Here is a 19,611-nt window from a genome sequence, read left to right on the forward strand (position 1 = left end):
TTAAAATAAAAAAATTATAAACTTACAATAATAAAACTAAATTTAATAACTAAATAAATAAAATTAAAACACATCAAATTAAATTAAATATTCAAAAAATATAAATTAATAATTTTTAAATAATATTTAACCATTTTATATTACAAATATTTAAAGCACTTATAGTAAACAATCTACAATAATATGAAGGGTAATGCTACTGAGCTGAAGGAAATTTTTTTCCTCAACTGCTAAAACCATGTGGCTACGCGAAGGGATTGACGCGTGTTGTGATGCTGTCAATCATTCTATAAAGTATTGTTCCATACTCAGAATTTACAGAAATTATCCACGAAATTGTCTGTTGTGTTGATGGACTCCTATGAATAAAATAAGACATGATCCTAATGAATAATAATAACAATAATAGAAAAATAAAACAAAAAAAATGACCATAAAAACACGAGAAGCAAGTGCGTGATAGGGTATGAACTATGATGTCATTAAATTGGGTTGGGTGAAATGGGTATTAATTGTTTTTGTTTTTATTTTATAATTAATGTAACTTTTTTTAAATAATTTACATTTATAGAAAATTTAATTTAAAACTTAAATAGATGTAATTTAAGTCAATAATTTTATTTAATTTGGATAAACTAATCTTTTATTAAGAAGTTAAGCATATTTTTATTATTTTTAAATTAATGATGTTCGAAAAATAATAATGTCGAAAGAAAAAAAAAAGAAAGCACCTTCTTTCAAAAAAAAAAATAATAATAATAAAAGAAGAAAGTACAGTTTAAACTATATATCTATTGTAATGGAGGAAGCTTCTTTTCAGATTTTTAATCCTTCTCAATTTTGGATAAAAATTTTGACAACTAAAATAATTACGGCCTAAGTGTTAAATAATAACTAAATTCAATCAAATTAATTTAATAATTTATGGGAAACATAAAAAAATAATAATTAAATTTAATTATAAAAATAATTTATTCACGTTTTAAACCATAATGTCATTAAGTTGGGTTGGTGTGAATTGTGGGGTTGGTGTGAATTGTGGACCACTGATTCAAGTTAGATAAGCATTAATTTCGTTAAGCATGTAAGAGTAAGTATGCCTAAAAATATAAAAAATATTTGATAAACAATAAAAATTAATTTAAAATAATATAAAATTTTATTTATTTTATATTTATTAATTATTATAAAATAAATAAATAATTTAAGATATAATAAATATATAATTATAACTATTATATATAAAATTATGGAATAATAAACTAAATAAGATAATTTTGTATTATTGTGTTGCTAGCACTACTCTTAAATAAGATAATTTGATCACACAGCATTTAAACTATACTAACAAAACAAAAGTCCAATACTATAGAAAAAAAATTTTCTTCAAAACACCGGACAAAAAAGCCGACAAAATTACTCATAAGATTATCAGCTAATCGTCCATCAAACACAACCGATAATTATGTGGACAATTTCTGCAAATTTTACTTATGGAGCAGCACTTTGCAGGATGATTGGTAGCATCACAATACGCGTCAATCCCTTCACGTAGCCACATGGTTTCAGCAGCTGAGGAAAAAAATTTTCTTCAGTACAGTAGCATTACCCTAATATGAAATGGCTATCATATCACTTTTAAACTAAAATAAATTTGGAGTGTTACTGTAGAAATTAGAAAGATAAAAAGCTGCAAACATTATTAACACGTATATAATTTGTGGCACTAATATCTTTTCTTATTATTAATTTTAAACGTATATTAATCCTAATAGAATGTATTAATGGAAATACATGTCATTAGTATACACAAAAATTGATCACAACAAAGTAATTTTAAATAGTATTAGGAATTTTACATAAAAGAATAGAATTGATAACCAAAGTCTTTGGTGGTGTGAATCTCTGCTCAATATGGATTATGCAGCAACATATCGTTGAAATAATGTATCCAAATTGAGGGAAGGCTAATGAAGCATAGGACACGATCAATATTCAATATAAAAGATGAAACAAAAACAAGTAGCCCCGTTTTGGCAATTACTTCAGTACAGCAATACAATGACAATTACACATACGACAGACTGATGGAATAAAGTTTGCTGAGTTTTTTATCCGGTCAGTTTGCCAACACAAAAAAGCAGAGTTTTTAAATTAAAATGGATGGAGATAGAAACCATTGGAATCCAGGTGAAACATTTTCGTGGCATTTTTTTTTGCTTTGCATCTAATTTGGAGAAGAAACACATTTAGAACATGTTTCTCCTATTGAACTGTGCGCTTGCTTTTTGTCATTAAATGAGAAATGGAAGAGGAGTGAGTGAGTGGCACAAGTCTTCCCATGCCAGCGGCTTTGGTGTACTTAGAAAAGGTGTCCACGTGATTCTTGTATCAACAATGCTAAGGAACCAACTCTATATAAGTCAAGAATCAGCCAACTGCAGTTGGGCTTGGAACCGGAAGCCCAATTGGCTTCAGCATCCAGAAAATTAACCTAGGATAAACCAGAATAATCCTCCACAAAAACCCATCTTTCACCGTTTTGCCAGAAATTTGAAAAACATCTTCACACGCGCCACGCATCTGCGAATATCGCGAAACCGTCTTCCCTGTCTTCTCCAGGCGCGACGCCGCACTGAAGCCCCAACCAGCCTCGCGCCTCCACGCCTCCGAAAACCCTGCTGCTGCATGCCGGTTTCACCGGCGCATCTGAAGCCTTCTGTTGCAGCTGCGCCTTCTGCCGATGTTGCTCCAGTTCTCCAGCCTAGAATCTTCCTTTCGTCTCACCTATTGTCAAGTAAGGTATATGTTTCCTTTTATTTCTTATGCATGTTTTGAAAACAGAATTGGACGGGGTTTTGGTGTAGTGGTTCAAGTGAATTTTAATTGAATGGATGTTTCTTCTATGTTATATTGCTCAGGTAATATAATCTTGGTGCACCACTAGTCCTAGTAAAAAATATTAGCTGCATGCTTTCCTGTTATTCGGAGTTTTGATCACAAGTATTTTTTTATCTCTAATTGAATTTGGGTTTGTTTTGATTAGATGAAACCCCATCGAAAAAAGTTTGATTTTCTGATTAGGATTTATAAGAGGGTTTAGATGAATACTGTTGGATTTTGTAAGTTACCAAGAACATAAAATTAGAACTTTGATGATAACCTAAAGAAGCTGATGAGGACCACGTGGATAGTGCTTTTATTTTTGAAGTTGTTACTGTTTGACCCTTTTTGGGTGTATGTTGTTCGTTGCCTAATGAAACAGTTATTTAAATACCATGCCTTTCTTTATACATGTTTTATTGTTGAAGGGTGTTTCTTCCTATTAGGATTTGGTTGAATTAGTCCCACATTGCTTAGGATAGCAAATGGAGTGGGTGGCCTAGGCTATAAATATGAGGCTAAGTTCTCCATATTTTTTGCACCAGTCATAAACACTTTAAGCTTGTATCTGATTTTTCTTTTCCTATGTACTCTTTGATTAGAGAGTGTTGTGAGGTGTAGTTAGATATTTGCTTTGAGAGAGTGTGGGTGTACTGGGGTGCCGGTGTTAGAGAGAAAGAAGTCTATGTGTTGTAACAATTTTCACATAGTGATATTCTCTGGTTGTCATTTGACAACGGCCGTGGTTTTTTCTTCGATAATTGGAGTTTTCACGTTAAATTCTTGTGTTGTGATTGTGTTTATTTTATTTCTCTGTCAAAAGTGTTTTCTCAAGGGGGAATGGTGTCTTATTCCCAACAAGTGGTATCAGAGCTTCGGTTCGGTGGGATTTATTCTTAGTATGCTCTGTGGTTGCAGCCTAGTCTGACCTTCCACATCAGAAAAGAATTTTGTCCTGTAGCTTGAGGTTGATTTTTGGTTGCTGTTGTTGTTGCAGGAAGGCAGTGTGACACTGTGAGAGTGCAGTTTGGAAAGGTTCTGGCTAAGGAAAGACCTGGTATTTAAGTGTGTCCATTGTGACCCACCTCTCTTTCCTGGGGACCCTTCCTAGTGCACGGTCTACAGTTGAGTTATACTATTCCAGTATACGGTTGCAACAATGTCAGGATATTCAAGTGCTGTGAAGCTTGAAATAGAGAAATTTGATGGAAGAATCAATTTTGGCTTGTGACAAATACAAGTCAAGGATGTGTTGATACAATCAGGTTTGCACAAGGCGTTGAAGACAAGAAGTATCATCATGGTATTGCCGCACTACCATGGATAAGGATAAGTTGTGGCAATCGGGTCCACAATTACACACGGGCATTGGTTGGCGTTGAGATGCAAGGTGTGTGGCAGAGTTAGGTCGATGGCTGAAGAACTTCCAGAAAAAGCCAATTTGGAAGTTGCACCATGAATTTTCAGTAAGGTTTTGATCTGTACCAAGGCAAAATGCTTGGAGTGATCTAATTCCAAGTGAGTATACTTTCATGGTGGAGTATGATAGTTCTCTGAACTATGATTGTCGGTATAGACAATGGCAGCAAAGAATTGTCGGTGTTGACAATGGAAGCTAAAGATGTGTGACTATTTCAATCAAGGTGGAGATTGTTAGGATTTGGTTGAATTAGTCCCACATTGCTTAGGATAGCAAATGGAGTGAGTGGCCTAGGCTATAAATATGAGGCTAAGTTCTCCATATTTTTTGTACCAGTCAGAAACACTTTAAGCTTGTATCTGATTTTTCTTTTCCTCTGTACTCTTTGATTAGAGAGTGTTGTGAGGTGTAGTTAGATATTTACTTTGAGAGCGTGTGGGTGTACTGGGATGCAGTGTTAGAGAGAAAGAAGTCTATGTGTTGTAACAATTTTTACATAGTGATATTTTCTGGTTGTCATTTGACAACGGCCGTGGTTTTTTCTCCGGTAATTGGAGTTTCCACGTTAAATTCTTGTGTTGTGATTGTGTTTATTTTATTTCTCTGTCAAAGGTGTTTTCTCAAGGAGGAATGGTGTCTTATTCCCAACACTTCCTTTGTTATTTATACTCTGGGTTTATTTGAACTATATATGTTTTCTCATACTCCATATATTAAAATGTATCATTATAGTTGAACACTGTACATATAGAATTAAATTTTGTGTATGTTTCCATGCACCTACTCTAAATAGTGTTCTATCTTCTCCTTTTAACGCATGATATATACATAAATAACATTATATTTTTTATATATTGTATATATGTCTAGCAGTTTAAAAAGCTGATAGATACCATTCAAATGCAAATTTTTCAAAAATACTAAATATTATGAAGTAAAAAAAGTAGTGTTTTTAAGTTGATATAATAAAGACCTAAAGAAAAACAGAAGTAACAATTAATTAAAAAGATAATATAACAAAAAGGTAATAGTTATATTTGGAACACAGTTATGCCAAAAAAGCACACATAAACCCTATTACGCAGCACGACCTTCTTAAAGGAATAACATACATTGTTGCTTGCATGTCTTAACTGTTATTTTAGCAGGGGTTATTTTTTTAATCTTTGGTTTGATGTGAGCCTAATAAATCCTGTTTTACTGCAGGTTTATGATTTCATGTTGTGGATTTTGCCAAGTTGATGGTGACAATCAATACAAAACTTCTGCATGGATGGTGCTCATGCTAGGCATTAGAATGTTTCTTTTCTTTGTAAATTGGATGGTTCTGAATTTATTTTTTGATCTATCATATTTTAGGCATTTGAACTTGTATATACTTCATTGAGAAGTGAGTGGCTCGTGTTTTGTTAGATACTCCTCAGCAGGTTCCGGTTCATTTACGGTAGCTCTGGTGACTTTAACCTTGATTTTAATTGGATGTTGCTAGTGGTAGCCTGGTAGGCACTAGAATGTTTCTTTTTCTTGTAAATTGGATGGTTCTGAATTTGATTTTTGATCTATCATATTTTAGGCATTTGAACTTATATATACTTCATTGAGAAGTGAGTGGCTCGTGTTTTGTTAGATACTCCTCAGCAGGTTCCGGTTCGTTTACGGTGGCTTCGGTGACTTTAACCTTAATTTTAATTGGATGTTGCTAGTGGTAGGCACTAAGATATTTCTTTTTCTTGTAAATTGGATGGTTCTAAATCTGTTTTCTCCTCTATCATATCTTAGGCATTTGATTAAGAAGCCTTCACAACACACATTTTAATAAAAATTCTATTAGAAATCAATGAATCATTAACAACATGTAATTGATTGCATGAATTATGACATAGACGGACAACACAGTGAGATTGATATGGATTTTGGACTATTCGCACATGTAGGAGCAATATAAACTACCCATAATTTTGTGTTTGAGAACAAAGATCTTACATGTCTTCCACACAATCCAGTATATTTCTAAATCCACTATCTATGTCTATATCGGAATTTCTTGTATCAATGAGTAAGCATAGCCTTTTTCACAACCCAATATATTCAATTACAATCATACCTTATTAACATGTCAACTAGCAAGGTCAGTGTACCACATTTTTCCAAAGAAATAACTTTAAAAAACATCTAAATACCATGGACAAGAAACATTCACATTTCACTTTCTCAAAAAACCTCATGCAATTAAAGACTAACCTATACACCATACAATATACCTTAGAACCCTCTTGATTAACAACTTCATCGTCAGTCAATTCATCATTGCCTTCATTAGCATTGATCACTGTGCTATTCGGTTCGCCTCCCGGATTTGAAAGGTCCATGGAGAATTTTTTTACCGGAATCTTTGCGCCGCCACGGTCACTTCTTTTTGTAGAGGAAAGGCGGCACGCACCGTGGAAAAGCGACTGATAGAGCGACGGTTTAGATCATTTGATGTGGACGTTCGGAAGCAAATGATGATGCTCAGCCTGACAGGTTGCAAGACACCCGGGGACGTGTTGCACCAATGGCGGCTTCTTAGTGAATGAACAGCGGCCCGCACGGTTGAAGATTGACGACGGCGACAAAGCTTGACTAGTTGGGTGAAGACGGTGGAGGAGATAGGCGGCAATGCTTTTTGGGGGAGAGAAAAGGATGACGGCGCTAGCATTGAAATATGAAGGAGGTTAGTGAGACTGCATGCTCAGCGCATCTATTCCGTGATTTTCTCCTTCAATAGCGTATCTCCCATTCATGTTTTGAATGTGGTTAACAATAATTTAAAAATATTTTAAATTATAAATTAATAAAATTAATTATATTTAATTAAGTTGTTCCATTCTTGGCTGATTAGGAGTTGGTTTCATATACTTTTCCTTCTTGTATAAGTTTGGGAGTTGTTACTTAAATTAATTTTTTATTAGTTTAATATCGACAATAATTAATTGGAAAAGTATATAGAACTAAGAGGTTATTAGTCAAAAATTAAACAAAACCACATTAATTTATATTAATTATTAATTTTAAATTTTTTAAATTCAAAATTTTAAAAATTTAAAATTGATTAAGTAAACCTAATTAAAACCTATAAAAATATTTCTCTTCTCTCTCACATTAACCTACCTATCTCCAACAATCACACACACAGACCTCTCTCTCACCAATGCTGCTAGAAGCGCTGGCGACTTCCATGCTCTCCGCGACGCCCTCAACAAGCGCATCCAAGACAACTGCTTCAATACGAAGTCCACCTTTGACTTTGTCACCGAAAAAACCTTCTCCTCTTCCCTCCTCAACCACCTCCTTCAAACCCTATCCACCCTCAACTGCGGCGTCACTCGCAAGAACGCGTTCGATTCCCTCATCATGCGACTCTGCAAGCTCCAGCGTTGGCGCGTGTAAGGTTAAGAAGGTGAATGGTGCTATGATGCTAGTGAGAAGGATAGTGGATGATGAAGTTTCTATTTTGTATTCAACACACATGTTTGTAATTAGGGGTTTGTTGCAGATGTTGATCCTGCGTTTTGGGATATTAGGTGCTATTTTGATGATTAAAGAAACTGCAAACTACACAATTACAGAATTATAAAAAAAATATTCATTTAATATGAAAAAAATATCCTAATACTTAACAAAATAAATATCCAGTTATATTTTAGCAAAAATAATTAAATATCTATAAAATTAAAAAATATGAAATTCTTAAAGAAATAGAGACATTCACATTTGCAATACAAAAAAATTCGAAAAATATATAAAAGAACATCCATTTAGTATAAAAATAAACATTCTGATACTTAGCAGAAGAAACATCCATATATATTAACTCGGAGAGATTTTGGATTCACCCAAAGGTATTTTACTATTTTTGGCTAATACCCTTTTAGTTTCCTAACATTGTTCTTTTAATAGTGTGAAATTGGTGTGGAATTTTATCTAATAACTCATTTTTTTTGCTGGTTACATGCTAGTCAGAATTTAATGAAATTGTTGCCCCTAAACTTTTTCATTAATTATAGTGAAAATATATAAAAAACGCTCAAAGTTATTTATAAAATATATTTTTTAATTTCTAATTTTTATTTATGTTATGTCAGTTAGTTTTAAGGACTAATTTGTTGATTTTTTTTACTCAAATTTTGCTACCGAGTGCATTTTTATTAATATTTTTAAGTTAAAATTGTTAGATTTATATANTATATAAGAAGTGTATAAAGTTAATAAGAAGGCAAAGATTAATTGGAATGATTTGCAAATAAATTTTAATTCAAATGATATAGTTTTTTATAAAGGCATCACTCAAATAAAGATCCCAAAAACAACTTTTTCTAAAGACGCCTACGTTGCAAAACCTAAACCATATATTCTAAAAGCCACACTTTTAACTATATAACACTTAAAACCATAGCATTTTATGAGAAAAGCGTCACCTAACGGAAAAAAGTAAATTAGAAGATTTAAGAGAAGAAATAATTAAATTATCAAAATTAATAGATTAAAAACTAATGATTTTAACTAATATTAATTGTAATGACACCAAATTCTTAAAATCAATACAAAATATTTTTTCTCAAAATCTTTATTTTACTATAAGTTTTATTGAAGGACTTCAAAAACCTGAAAAAACTTATATTTCACATGGAATTTCTAAAAAATGCTACCATGAAAATGATTCCCCACATCTCTGTCATACTTTTAACCCACAATTAAATTCTATAGTAGATATGCTTGAAGAAATATTAGTATCCATAAAATTTCAAAGAAATAAGGAAAAAGAGGAACCTAATATGAACGAAATTAAACAGATATTAAATAAATATTTTCAGAAAGAGAATCCAAAGAAGAAAAAATTCGAAATATAGCCAACATAACAAAACTAAAAGTAAAACCATCATTGAAATTATGAATATTGAAGAAAAATTAGAAGAAGTTACAATGCTTTTTAAACCATTAAAAATGGCTCAAGAAAATAATATTATGGAACAAGAATTTCAAATAGAAGAAGAATTAGTAAATTCTGAAAATATAGAAAATGAAAAACACATCCTAGATTATTCAAGTGATGAAGAACCAGCAATTCCAATACAAGTAAAAAATGAAGTTGGAACATCTAAGAATAATCAATCTCAATTTAAATGGGAAACAGGTTTTGAAAATTATGCTTTTAAAAAGGGATTTATAAATAAAAATTCAAAGTATACAAAAATACCATCAAAGTACGTTCCTAAAATCCAGGAAACGGAAGGAGAAAGAATGCTCGATTTAGACTGTAAAAAGAATGAAAAAGAAATTTTCGAGAACTGGTTGAATTTCTTCTTATTAGAAGCCTTTACTAATCCAAAACTTAGTGAATTGTCTGGAGGAGATATCTGGAATTATATAGGGTTTTATACTAAAGGAACTGTAAGAGATTATATGACATCAATAGAAAACCAAATAATAAAAGAATTAGCAACAAAAACAACAGTTTACGATAAGATATTACATATAATGATGATTCTGTATAAAGAATTTTTTGGAAAAAAATATTATAGATCATAGACAAGAAGTCTATAATAAAGAATATCAAGAAACAAAAAACCATTTAGCTAATATTCAAATATATGATTTATGAATGTGGAATCTTATATATGTGAATATAGAATACATTATTATAAACTAAAAGAAGAAGATAAAAACTATTATCTTAGTATGTATATAACAAAACTTCCATACCCTGCTAATGAATTTATAATGGGAAGATTTATAAGAGAAATAAATAGAGGAACAATTGAAAATAATTTTGGCCGAGCAACCTCTGCAATAAGAGAGGAAATAAAAGAACGTTGTATGCAAGAAGCAACTCAAAAAAGATTTGAAAATATAATTAGAATTTGTTGTCAAGATAATGAAGAAATACCTCAAAAATATGGTCTTAATAAAAATTTTTAAAGAAAAATAAAATATCATTTTAGAAAAAGAAAATACTATCCAAACTGGAGAAAAAAGAGGAATTTTAGAAAAAGAAATAACAATAAAAACAAAAAAAATGACTATTGCCCAAATAAAAAAGAAAATTGTAAGTGTTGGTATTGCCAAGAAGAAGGACACTATGCAAATGAATGTCCAAAAAAGAAGGATAAAAAAGACCTTACCAAATAATTAGAAATTGCTAAGTCTTGTTTCATGGAACCATTAGAAGAATCAGATGATAACTTAGACTATATTTTTGAATATATCTCAGAAACAGACTCAGAGACTAAGCAATAATGCCACATTTATTATTATAAAAATAATAGAAAAATTTGTAAATGCTTTCATAGATACTGGAGCAACACTATGCTTTGCTAGTATAAATATAAAATTTGATTGAAAAAAATTAAAGAAACCATTAAGAGTTAGAATAGCTGACAAATCAATACATAAAATTGACCAAAAAGCAGAAAAGGTTGAAATATTTATTCAAAATTATAGGTTCATTATTCCATCCATATATATGTTAGATTCTGGGATGGATTTTATCATAGGAAATAACTTCTTAAAACTATATCATCCATTCATTCAAGAATTAACATATATAGTTTTAAAAGCTCCACATGATTCTTCAATATCAAAACGTATAAAGATACCAACTACTACCATAGATAAGATTTTAAAATTTAAAATATTTTTTATATTAGAAACATGTTATTTAAATTTATATTTTCAGATAAATATCCCAAAAAATAATCTTAAAATAAAAATAGAAAAACTTTTGGATGAAATTTGCGTTGAAAATCCTTTAGATATTAAAAATACAAATAAAGAATTAGTAAGCATTAAATTAAAAGATCCTACAAAAGAAATAAATGTTCCAAATAAAATTCCTTATTCCGCAAGAGATAGAGAAGAGTTCTCATTAGAATGTAAAGATCTTTTGGAAAAAGGAATTATAAGATTAAGCAAAAGCCCTCATGCGGCTCTAGCCTTTTATGTCGAAAACAATAATGAAATTAAAAGGGAAAAACGAAGAATGGTAATTAATTATAAGAAAATGAATGAAGCAACTGTTGGTGATGCTCTTAAACTTCCAAGAAAATATTCTATTTTAGAAAAAATCAAAGCAGCAACTTGGTTTTCATCTCTTGATGCAAAATCAGGATATTGGCAACTTCGTTTAGACGAAGAAACAAAGAACACTACAACATTTTCAGGTTGAGGCAACTTTTAAAAAGTGTTACCTAAAAGCTGACAAAATGTTGCTTTTGATCTATGGCAACACTTTTGGACCTAAGGCAACGTTTTTAGGCAGCGTTGCATATGCAGCCGTTGCCTTAGATCAAGGCAACACTTTTTTATTTCAAAAGCGTTGCTTTTGAGAGCAACACTTGGTAAATGTTGTCTTTGGTTGAAAAACAACAACACTTCAAAGGTGTGTTTGAGACTACACTTTTTCAGTGTTGTCTTTTCTCTTATATTTTGGCCACTACTACAAAATGTTGCCTATTTGCAATAAAATGCAACCCTTTTACGTGTTGTTTATAAGTTTGAATTCGCAATACTTTGAAGTGTTGCCTATTAGTTATGAATATGCAACCTTTTAAAACATTGCCTTTTCTTTTGGATATGCAACCTATATAAGTGTTGCCTTTTCTTTTGGATATGCAACCATACAAGTGTTGTCTAATATTCAAAATATGCAACTAACAGAAGGGTTACCTTTTTGGAAAAAATAAAAGTTACTTTTGTAATAAAAATACACAAAAATAAAATTTACAATAAAATTTTTTGTTCATACATGTGTAATTATTTTATTTAATAAATAAATTTGTGCACAATAAAAAAAATTTATAAAAGAGACAAAATAACTAATAATAAAATTCTAATTAAAATAGATATTAAAAAGTTTAATTAGTATTTCAAATACATGTTTATCAATAATTTTCAACAAAATAATAAAATTCTTGTCTAACAATACTTGTCATAACAGTAATTAATAATTATCCAAAAAATATCAATTGACTTGCATATTTTATATCCATGCTTGACTTGTCCCATATGCTAAATCTACAAATAATACACAACAAAAAAGTATATTGTTATTCATGTACCCGATATAGATGAGTATATATTACTAATGAGAGAGTTATACCCTATTGTTGATGCATTGATGTTATCCCTTTGAAGTGTGAAGCATACTTGAGCTGTTGAGCATGATCTGTTTCTTTAGAGGGAGCTGAATCTACTAGGATGGACAATGAAAACAAACAAGCTTTCTTAAACTCTAGTTAAAGTTATCTTGTAATATCTAATATCTAAAATACAAGCACTTGAATGATACAGAAATTATGTCAAATTCATCAGACTTTTCTTTCCTTTTCATTTAATTTCGAATGGCATCAATCAGCCTCTTAGTCCATATGAATGCTACAAATGGCAAAACCATGTGTGGCCAACGTGCAAAGGATAAGACTGGCTTTGTACATTGACAAGTGCAAATTAACCGTTAGTGGGAAGAATGCCTTCAATTTTTAAACACATCAACAAGCTCCATCATGTAAATCTTAGGTATAGCTGTATAGGTGCATACAACACATGCATGTTAAGTAATTATCTCAACAGTAGTTCTAATATCAGATGCTACTTATTTATAAGTCAATCTCTATTTAATTTCTCATAATATATACTTCACTTGACAAGTGTATATATAGTAAATGTAAACAGATTGATATCAAATCATTTGATAATTTATGTATAGGAAATATGATTCTACAGTATCACCAAACCATGGGCTAAAATCTGTTGGAACTTGGTGAGAGGAAATAGTGTGAATGAAAGAGTTGAAAGTTGAAACATGTGGAGGCTACTTATTCCTATTATATTCATCTGTGTTAACAGATTGCAAGCTTCTGTCTTTATTTTCTGACTCAATTTCTGTCTAGCTATATAAACACATACTGAAAAGGGTTCAACATAGACTCAGAATGCAGTACATAAAAGAAACTGACCAATCCACCTCATAGTTAACTTGTCTTTCTATCAAAGTAAAGACCTCTGTTCATTGCATTTGTTGTTCATTCATTAAACACTAGCTTGCTATGCATGTGTGTGTGTGAAAAAAACTTGCATTGAATTAATAGAATCAGACAACCAGTGGTTGTTGATAGTACATGGTAGAGTGAATGAACCATTTTTGTATGTGCTGATTTTTTAATAATTCAGCTAAATAGTTCTTTAAAGAAATTGGTTAAAATAGTGGAAAACATAAAAAAAAAGAAGCTTACAGTTAGTTAACATTTTTCATTAAAATTTTCTACATTTAAATATTTAATATGTTTAATAAGTGTTCTAATAAGACTTGAAATTTAAAAAATATGCAAAAAACAGCTCTCCCAGAATTAATTAAAACAAAAGCATGCATTAAGTCTCAAAAACCAAAGCATGCATTAAATCTCAAACTATCTACACAGAAACGAAATTGCAATCCACCAAATCAATTATTTGAACAAAACCGGCTCAGAAGTACAATGGCATGCCTAAACAACCAAGAATCAATGAGCAGGAACATCCAGAAGCTCTGTTGTGCAATGCAACCTTCATCAATCACTAATCAAAGACCACAAGACACCATTTAACCCCAAATGACAAAATATGCAAGAAAAAAACAACTTGAAAAGCAATCCCAGCTAAAAAAGAGAAGAAATGTGAACCACTTGAAACTCAACTCCCAAATTTCTTAAGGAGGGAGGGAGTACCTTTTTCACTAGCATCACTGACTTTACGCTTGAGAATCTTTCTCACATATTTCCTTGTTAAAAAGTTAAACATTGTCCTTTAGCAGAGAGGGAAGCTGAGTGTGGTGCTTGAAAGTTGCAAGCAAACCCTAGAAAGTTAGACCCATAGTATTACTGGTTAAATATTTCAGCTAATTTTGCTATATTGCTCAAACAAGAAAACCAAATACAAAAACCTAGATAACCTTTTCCATGATGACGAGAAGCTGGCATCCTTGGAAGAACACAGCTTTATATAATAATTTAGATCTGCTCATCTTTGATGGCTGATCAACAAAGCAGCTTGAACTCCTCTTTCTCCTAATAATAGATTCATCTTCTTGTTCCTTAGATTCTTTGAAGAGTGGCAACAATTCAAGTGAAGCAGTATTAGTAGTGTTAGTACTATTAGGCCTTTGATCCATTGAGCTTTCAGAAGATGTCAAAGAACTTTAAATTTCAAGTGAACACATGGTTCCTCTGTTCTGTTTCCTCTGCCCACAGCTCCAACTGAACCCTCCTCTTGTTTCTATCAGTTCCGAAATCGGAGGAGATCCCGGGCTGCCATTGTTGATCATTCCTGCAAGTGTTTCTTGTGCCTTGTGTAGTCCTGATTGCAAGTACTTCCCTTGTGCTTCAATCTTAAGCTGCAAATGTCTCTGCACCTGAAAAATCATTATCCATATTGATCTTTAACATATCCTTGTTATGCTTCAATTTTAATTTAGATACCTACCTCAATTTGCTTATAAAGTTTCTTCTGCACCTCCATTTGCATTTGGAGAGCCTCAGCAATTTGCATGCTTCTGTTGAACAAAACATTTGATCAATGAAATTTTTTATACCAATTACAAAAGCATTCAACTAGTTTGATCAATTTTCTAACTATTATAATTATTACTCAGTCATCTCATTCTTATTATTATTTTATAGTTTAGAATTTAGACATAAACTAAAAGAACTTAGGCATATAACTTCAAACATCACAATCTTACCTGTTCACTGTGACCTTGTGAAAAGTACACGACTCAGCTTCCAACAACTGGTAAAGAAACAAAGGGACCAGCACATGCATGCCAAAGTTCTGAATCCAAAACGCGCTTTTCTCCTGTAACCAAAGGCCCTCAAGTAACCATATGAAAGTCCATCAAAATCATTCATATGTTATAAAATCATATGCTTTTCTCCAAGACTATTTCGAAATGACCTTCCCTAGTTAACGGCTATTGCATAACCTAAGCAAACCGACGCATGCCTATGAAAGAACAATAATGTTTTGTTAAGATTTCTTTTTAACAAATGACTTCTAAGACTTTGAGAATTGCACTATCTTTTTTGGCGACAAATACCATCCCCAATTCCCATCAATTCCTCACTATTTCTAAAGTGATATTATTAAAAGTTAATTTTGTTTCTTGACACCCCAAAAAGAAAAGTAATAAATAAAGTTAATTTTGTTTAGATAGTTTATAGATCTATTATTTATTCAAAAACTTGTTTTCACAAACTGTTTTGGAAATGACATTAAGTTTAATTGTAGGTAATAGATAAAGTCATTTAGTTGAAGAATACCAAAGTAAATAGATATTGAGAGTCAAGATCTGGAAAATTGTAGGTATTAATAAAGTTTAATTGTGAAAGTAAAAGAATTGACTGAAATAAAGGTAAAGACAAAAAAAGACAACTAAGAGGAAGAGTGCAGAACAAGAAGCATGTGAAGATGGCTAACTTGACCACCTTCAACCATGGAAGTGGACCCAACACCCAGGTGGCTTAAACTGAATCCCCGTGCAGTCCCTCTTTTCTCCTGTAATCATATGATTATATACACAAAATTCTCAGCAACCAAAGTCCATCAAGATCTAAAAGAGAATAGCATTTTCACCCCCTTAACACTGGTACGCAACAATAACTAGCTCCAAAACAGTGGAGAATAGAAAGGGAGATGAACAAGGAAGAATATGCAAACAAGAGTGTATACATAACATACCTTCCGGGGGTGGAGGACAAAAATCAGCTGAAGAAAGCTTATTTTCAGCAAAATTTCAAAACTAGAAAAAACCAAGCCAATCCCACACAGTCAATTACTAAAAACAAAAGCTCTTTAAGTAGACCCATTAAGTAGGAGCAAAATCCTCACAAGAAGAACCTCAGACCACAGAAAAATCCTTTTCTTCTCTTCTTTCCCGCTGCAAAATCTCATTCTTCTTACCTTTATAATTACCTTTACATCCATTAAGCAAGGCTAATAACAATTCATTCTTCCCTAAATTCCTTTTACTATTTGCCAAATAATAATGCAAATTTCTAATTACCTGTATATCACAAAATTTAGCTTCTTCAACAATCAATTTAGATGTTATTTCTGCTACAATGTTTGTACTTCTCCTCATATTTCTTGCTTAACAACTCTGCCTGTAAAATAGCAGCAACTGAGAGTTTATTCTCCAATTTCTTAAACTTAAAATTAAATGACATATTTAAAGACGAAAGGAACATACCTCACATTTATCTACAGATGGCCTTACTGTAATCTAATTGAGTTACATGAAATTTCTGAAACATTAAGGAAAAGAAAAACAAGGTCACATTTCTCACTATTTTTGCATAAGTAGCTACTTCTCCCAATTTAGAATACGGAGGAGTGGAGCAGAACTCAGCGCGAGAGAACGAAGAACAAGGTGCGAGCAAAAGAATATAGCGGAGCAGAGCAAACCTCGGCGTGAGCAGAAGAACATGGTGGAGCAAAGCAGAACTCGATGCGAGGAGAAGAACACAGCGGAGCAGAACAACACGGCAGAGTAGATCAGAACTCGGCAGAGCAGAGAGAAACGCAGAATGCGCACATCAGTGTTGTGAAATTGGGGAAATTGTGTTAGGGTTGGGGTTAGGGATTTAAGTTATTCATGATTTTGATTCTGAACGCCGTCCAAGCGTTCGTCTGGGAGAGATCGGAGACCAACGCGCCTCCGCAATCAACCATGAAACTCACATGCGCCGCCCGAGCAAGCCTCCATGGAGCTGGCACATCCACTCGAAAGAACATTCCAGAACAAACTCGAAGGCTCGATCCCTAACGGCGGTGAAGAAATCACTGAATTCGGTAATAAATGAGGTAAATCGAAGCGAGCCACAACATGAACAAAGCATATGAGATCGAATTTCGCTCCTCAAACCACAGTAACTAACAGCAGCAGCAAAAAGAGAAAACAATAACAAGGACAACAGAAAAGAAGAAGGAAGAGTATCACGATTTAGTAACAGGAGTGAACCAGGTGATGAATGTATGCTATGCTGCTTAAAATATTTAGAGGGAAGCGTAAAATTTTAAAAGAAAATATTGAATTATTTTAGGCAACGATTATAATGAGAAGTCTAATAAAAAATTAAAAGCATCCTTGTAAAGGGTAACATATGAAGACCATAAGCGTTGCTTGATTAATTTACTAAAGTAACGCTTTTTACATGTTTTCTAATTGATCAAAGAGAACGCTTATGACACGTTGGTTAATAAAGAGTTACAATAGCCTTATTCTTTTGCAATAAATTTTAAAAGTTGTTTTTGATTATTATAGGCAACATTTTTTAAGTGTTGTCTGTACTATATGTTGCAATAGTTCAAAAATGTTGTAGTGGAAATTAACTACTTTTACTTGTCCAACAAAAGAATCAACAAGTGTGTTGCTCTATGAATGGAATGTTTTACCATTCGAATTAAAACAAGCCCCAGGTATCTATCAAAGATTTATGGAAGAAAATCTAAACGAGTTAAATGAATTTATTTTAGTTTACATTGATGATATATTAATTTTTACAAAACAGGATAAAGAAGATCATCTTCAAAAATTATTAATAGTTTTAGAAAGATGTAAAGAAAAAGGATTAGTTCTTAGCAAAAAGAAAGCAAAAATAGCAAGACAAGAAATAAAGTTTCTTGGGTTAATTTTATCCACTCAAGGAAAGCTAAAACCTCAACCAAATATTTTAGAAAAGGTAAATTTATTTCCTAATAAAATAGAAGATTGAAAACAATTACAAAGATTTTTAGGGTGTATAAATTATATTTCTGATCAAGAATTTTTAAAGAATATAACAGAATACACTAAAAACTTATTTCCAAAAATAAGTACTAAAAAAGAATGGAAATGGAAAGAAAAAGATAGTATGCAAATTCAAAGAGTCAAAGAATTATGTGAAAAGCTTCCGGAACTTTATATTCCAGTAGAAAATGACTACTTAATAGTAGAAACAGATGCTTCAGACATAACCTGGTCAAGATGTCTAAAAGCTAAGAAAGCTATAAAAAGTTTGGAACAAGAAAAAGAATCACTAGATTCTAAATATTCCCCAAAGGAATTACTTTGCAGGTATATTTCAGGGACTTTTACTCCAACAAAACAGAGATATACTACTCATGAAAAGGAAACTCTAGCAGCAATTAAATCTCTTAAAAAATGAAAAATTGATTTACTACCCAAAGAATTTACATTAAGGACAGATTCAAGTTACCTAACAGGTTTCATTCGATACAATTTAAAAGTTGATTATAATCATGGGCGATTGGTAAGATGGCAATTATTTTTGTTACAATATCCAATAAAAATTGAATATATTAAGGGTGACAAAAATGTTATTGCAGATACATTAACAAGAGAATGGAGTTCGTTTACAACGCATTAAATCAAGAAATTCAAAAATATCAGCAAGAACTCGAAGAATGCAAGCATTGTCAGCAAATAAGGACACAGATCCAATCCCTCAAGAAGGCCATTGAAGCAATGAAATCAACACAACAAGCAAAACCATCAGATTTCAGCCAGCTAAGCATGGTGGACAAACCAAGTGACGAAAAAATTTCAGAAAATAAAACAATTGTTGATATTATTAAAAAATCCACACAAGATAAAAAATATTATGTAATTTATAATGGCCCTATGAAAGGAGTATATGACGCCTGGGAAAAAGTGGCACCATTCACACATCAATCAAAGATAATTCATAAAGGAGGATTTTTAACACTGGCAGAGGCAAAGGAATCCTTCAGGGAATATGAAGTTCTTCATCCAGAGCAAATCCTAAAAAAAGCAGATAAAGCTCCAATTCAAGCCCAGAGAACAGGAATAATGAGAAACATTTCTACAAGGACTGAAATCAAGGAAAAGAAAAGGGTCTGTAGATCAAATCTCAGAGAAACTCTTAATATAGTCCTGAATTGGACTAAAGAAAAAAGGGCAAGTTTGGGATACTATCCTATTGCCAAAGAACAGCTAACAAAGCTGGTTATTTTTCCAGAGGATTCCCCATCTGACACTTATCAGTTTTTCCAGTATGGATTAATTGATACAATTTTAATTTTTAATGATCTAAAAATTATTAGTGAGTTTCCTGCAGGATTCGTTGATGCAGTAAAGAGATTTAAAAATATGATTGACAATGTAAATTCAAGGGATATATCCCTAAAATTACAAATAGTCAACCTATTTTTAATGAAGAAGAAGAATACTTAGTTCCAACACACCAAGTAATATTCATGTCCGTCTTCCCAGGAAA

At 31.9% G+C, this 19,611-nt stretch overlaps 1 protein-coding gene across 4 annotated transcripts; it reads right to left on the minus strand.

Annotated features, from left to right (window-relative positions):
- Nucleotides 1-12,218: 12,218 nt before the first annotated feature.
- Nucleotides 12,219-17,346, minus strand: LOC107493224 (uncharacterized). Of its 4 annotated transcripts, none has more exons than XR_008010304.1 (10): nucleotides 16,778-17,346; nucleotides 16,563-16,617; nucleotides 16,377-16,476; nucleotides 15,791-15,868; nucleotides 15,057-15,169; nucleotides 14,798-14,867; nucleotides 14,268-14,726; nucleotides 14,044-14,171; nucleotides 12,441-12,533; nucleotides 12,219-12,355 (listed from the first exon to the last, which is right to left on the minus strand). XR_008010304.1 is itself a non-coding variant. In XM_016114314.3 (7 exons), the coding sequence occupies exons 3-7, from the start codon at nucleotides 16,452-16,454 to the stop codon at nucleotides 14,514-14,516; spliced, it is 552 nt and encodes a 183-aa protein (XP_015969800.1). In that variant the 5' UTR covers nucleotides 16,455-16,476; nucleotides 16,563-16,617; nucleotides 16,778-17,346; the 3' UTR covers nucleotides 14,191-14,513. The 4 variants fall into 4 exon arrangements, 1 of the variants encoding a protein (XP_015969800.1); XR_008010305.1 differs by having other exon boundaries at nucleotides 12,222-12,355; nucleotides 12,441-12,530; nucleotides 16,568-16,617; XR_008010303.1 differs by having other exon boundaries at nucleotides 12,223-12,355; nucleotides 12,441-12,530.
- Between the last annotated feature and the right edge of the window lie 2,265 nt (nucleotides 17,347-19,611).

The sequence above is a fragment of the Arachis duranensis genome, chromosome 6 (assembly GCF_000817695.3).
Source record: "Arachis duranensis cultivar V14167 chromosome 6, aradu.V14167.gnm2.J7QH, whole genome shotgun sequence".
Lineage (NCBI taxonomy): Eukaryota > Viridiplantae > Streptophyta > Magnoliopsida > Fabales > Fabaceae > Arachis > Arachis duranensis.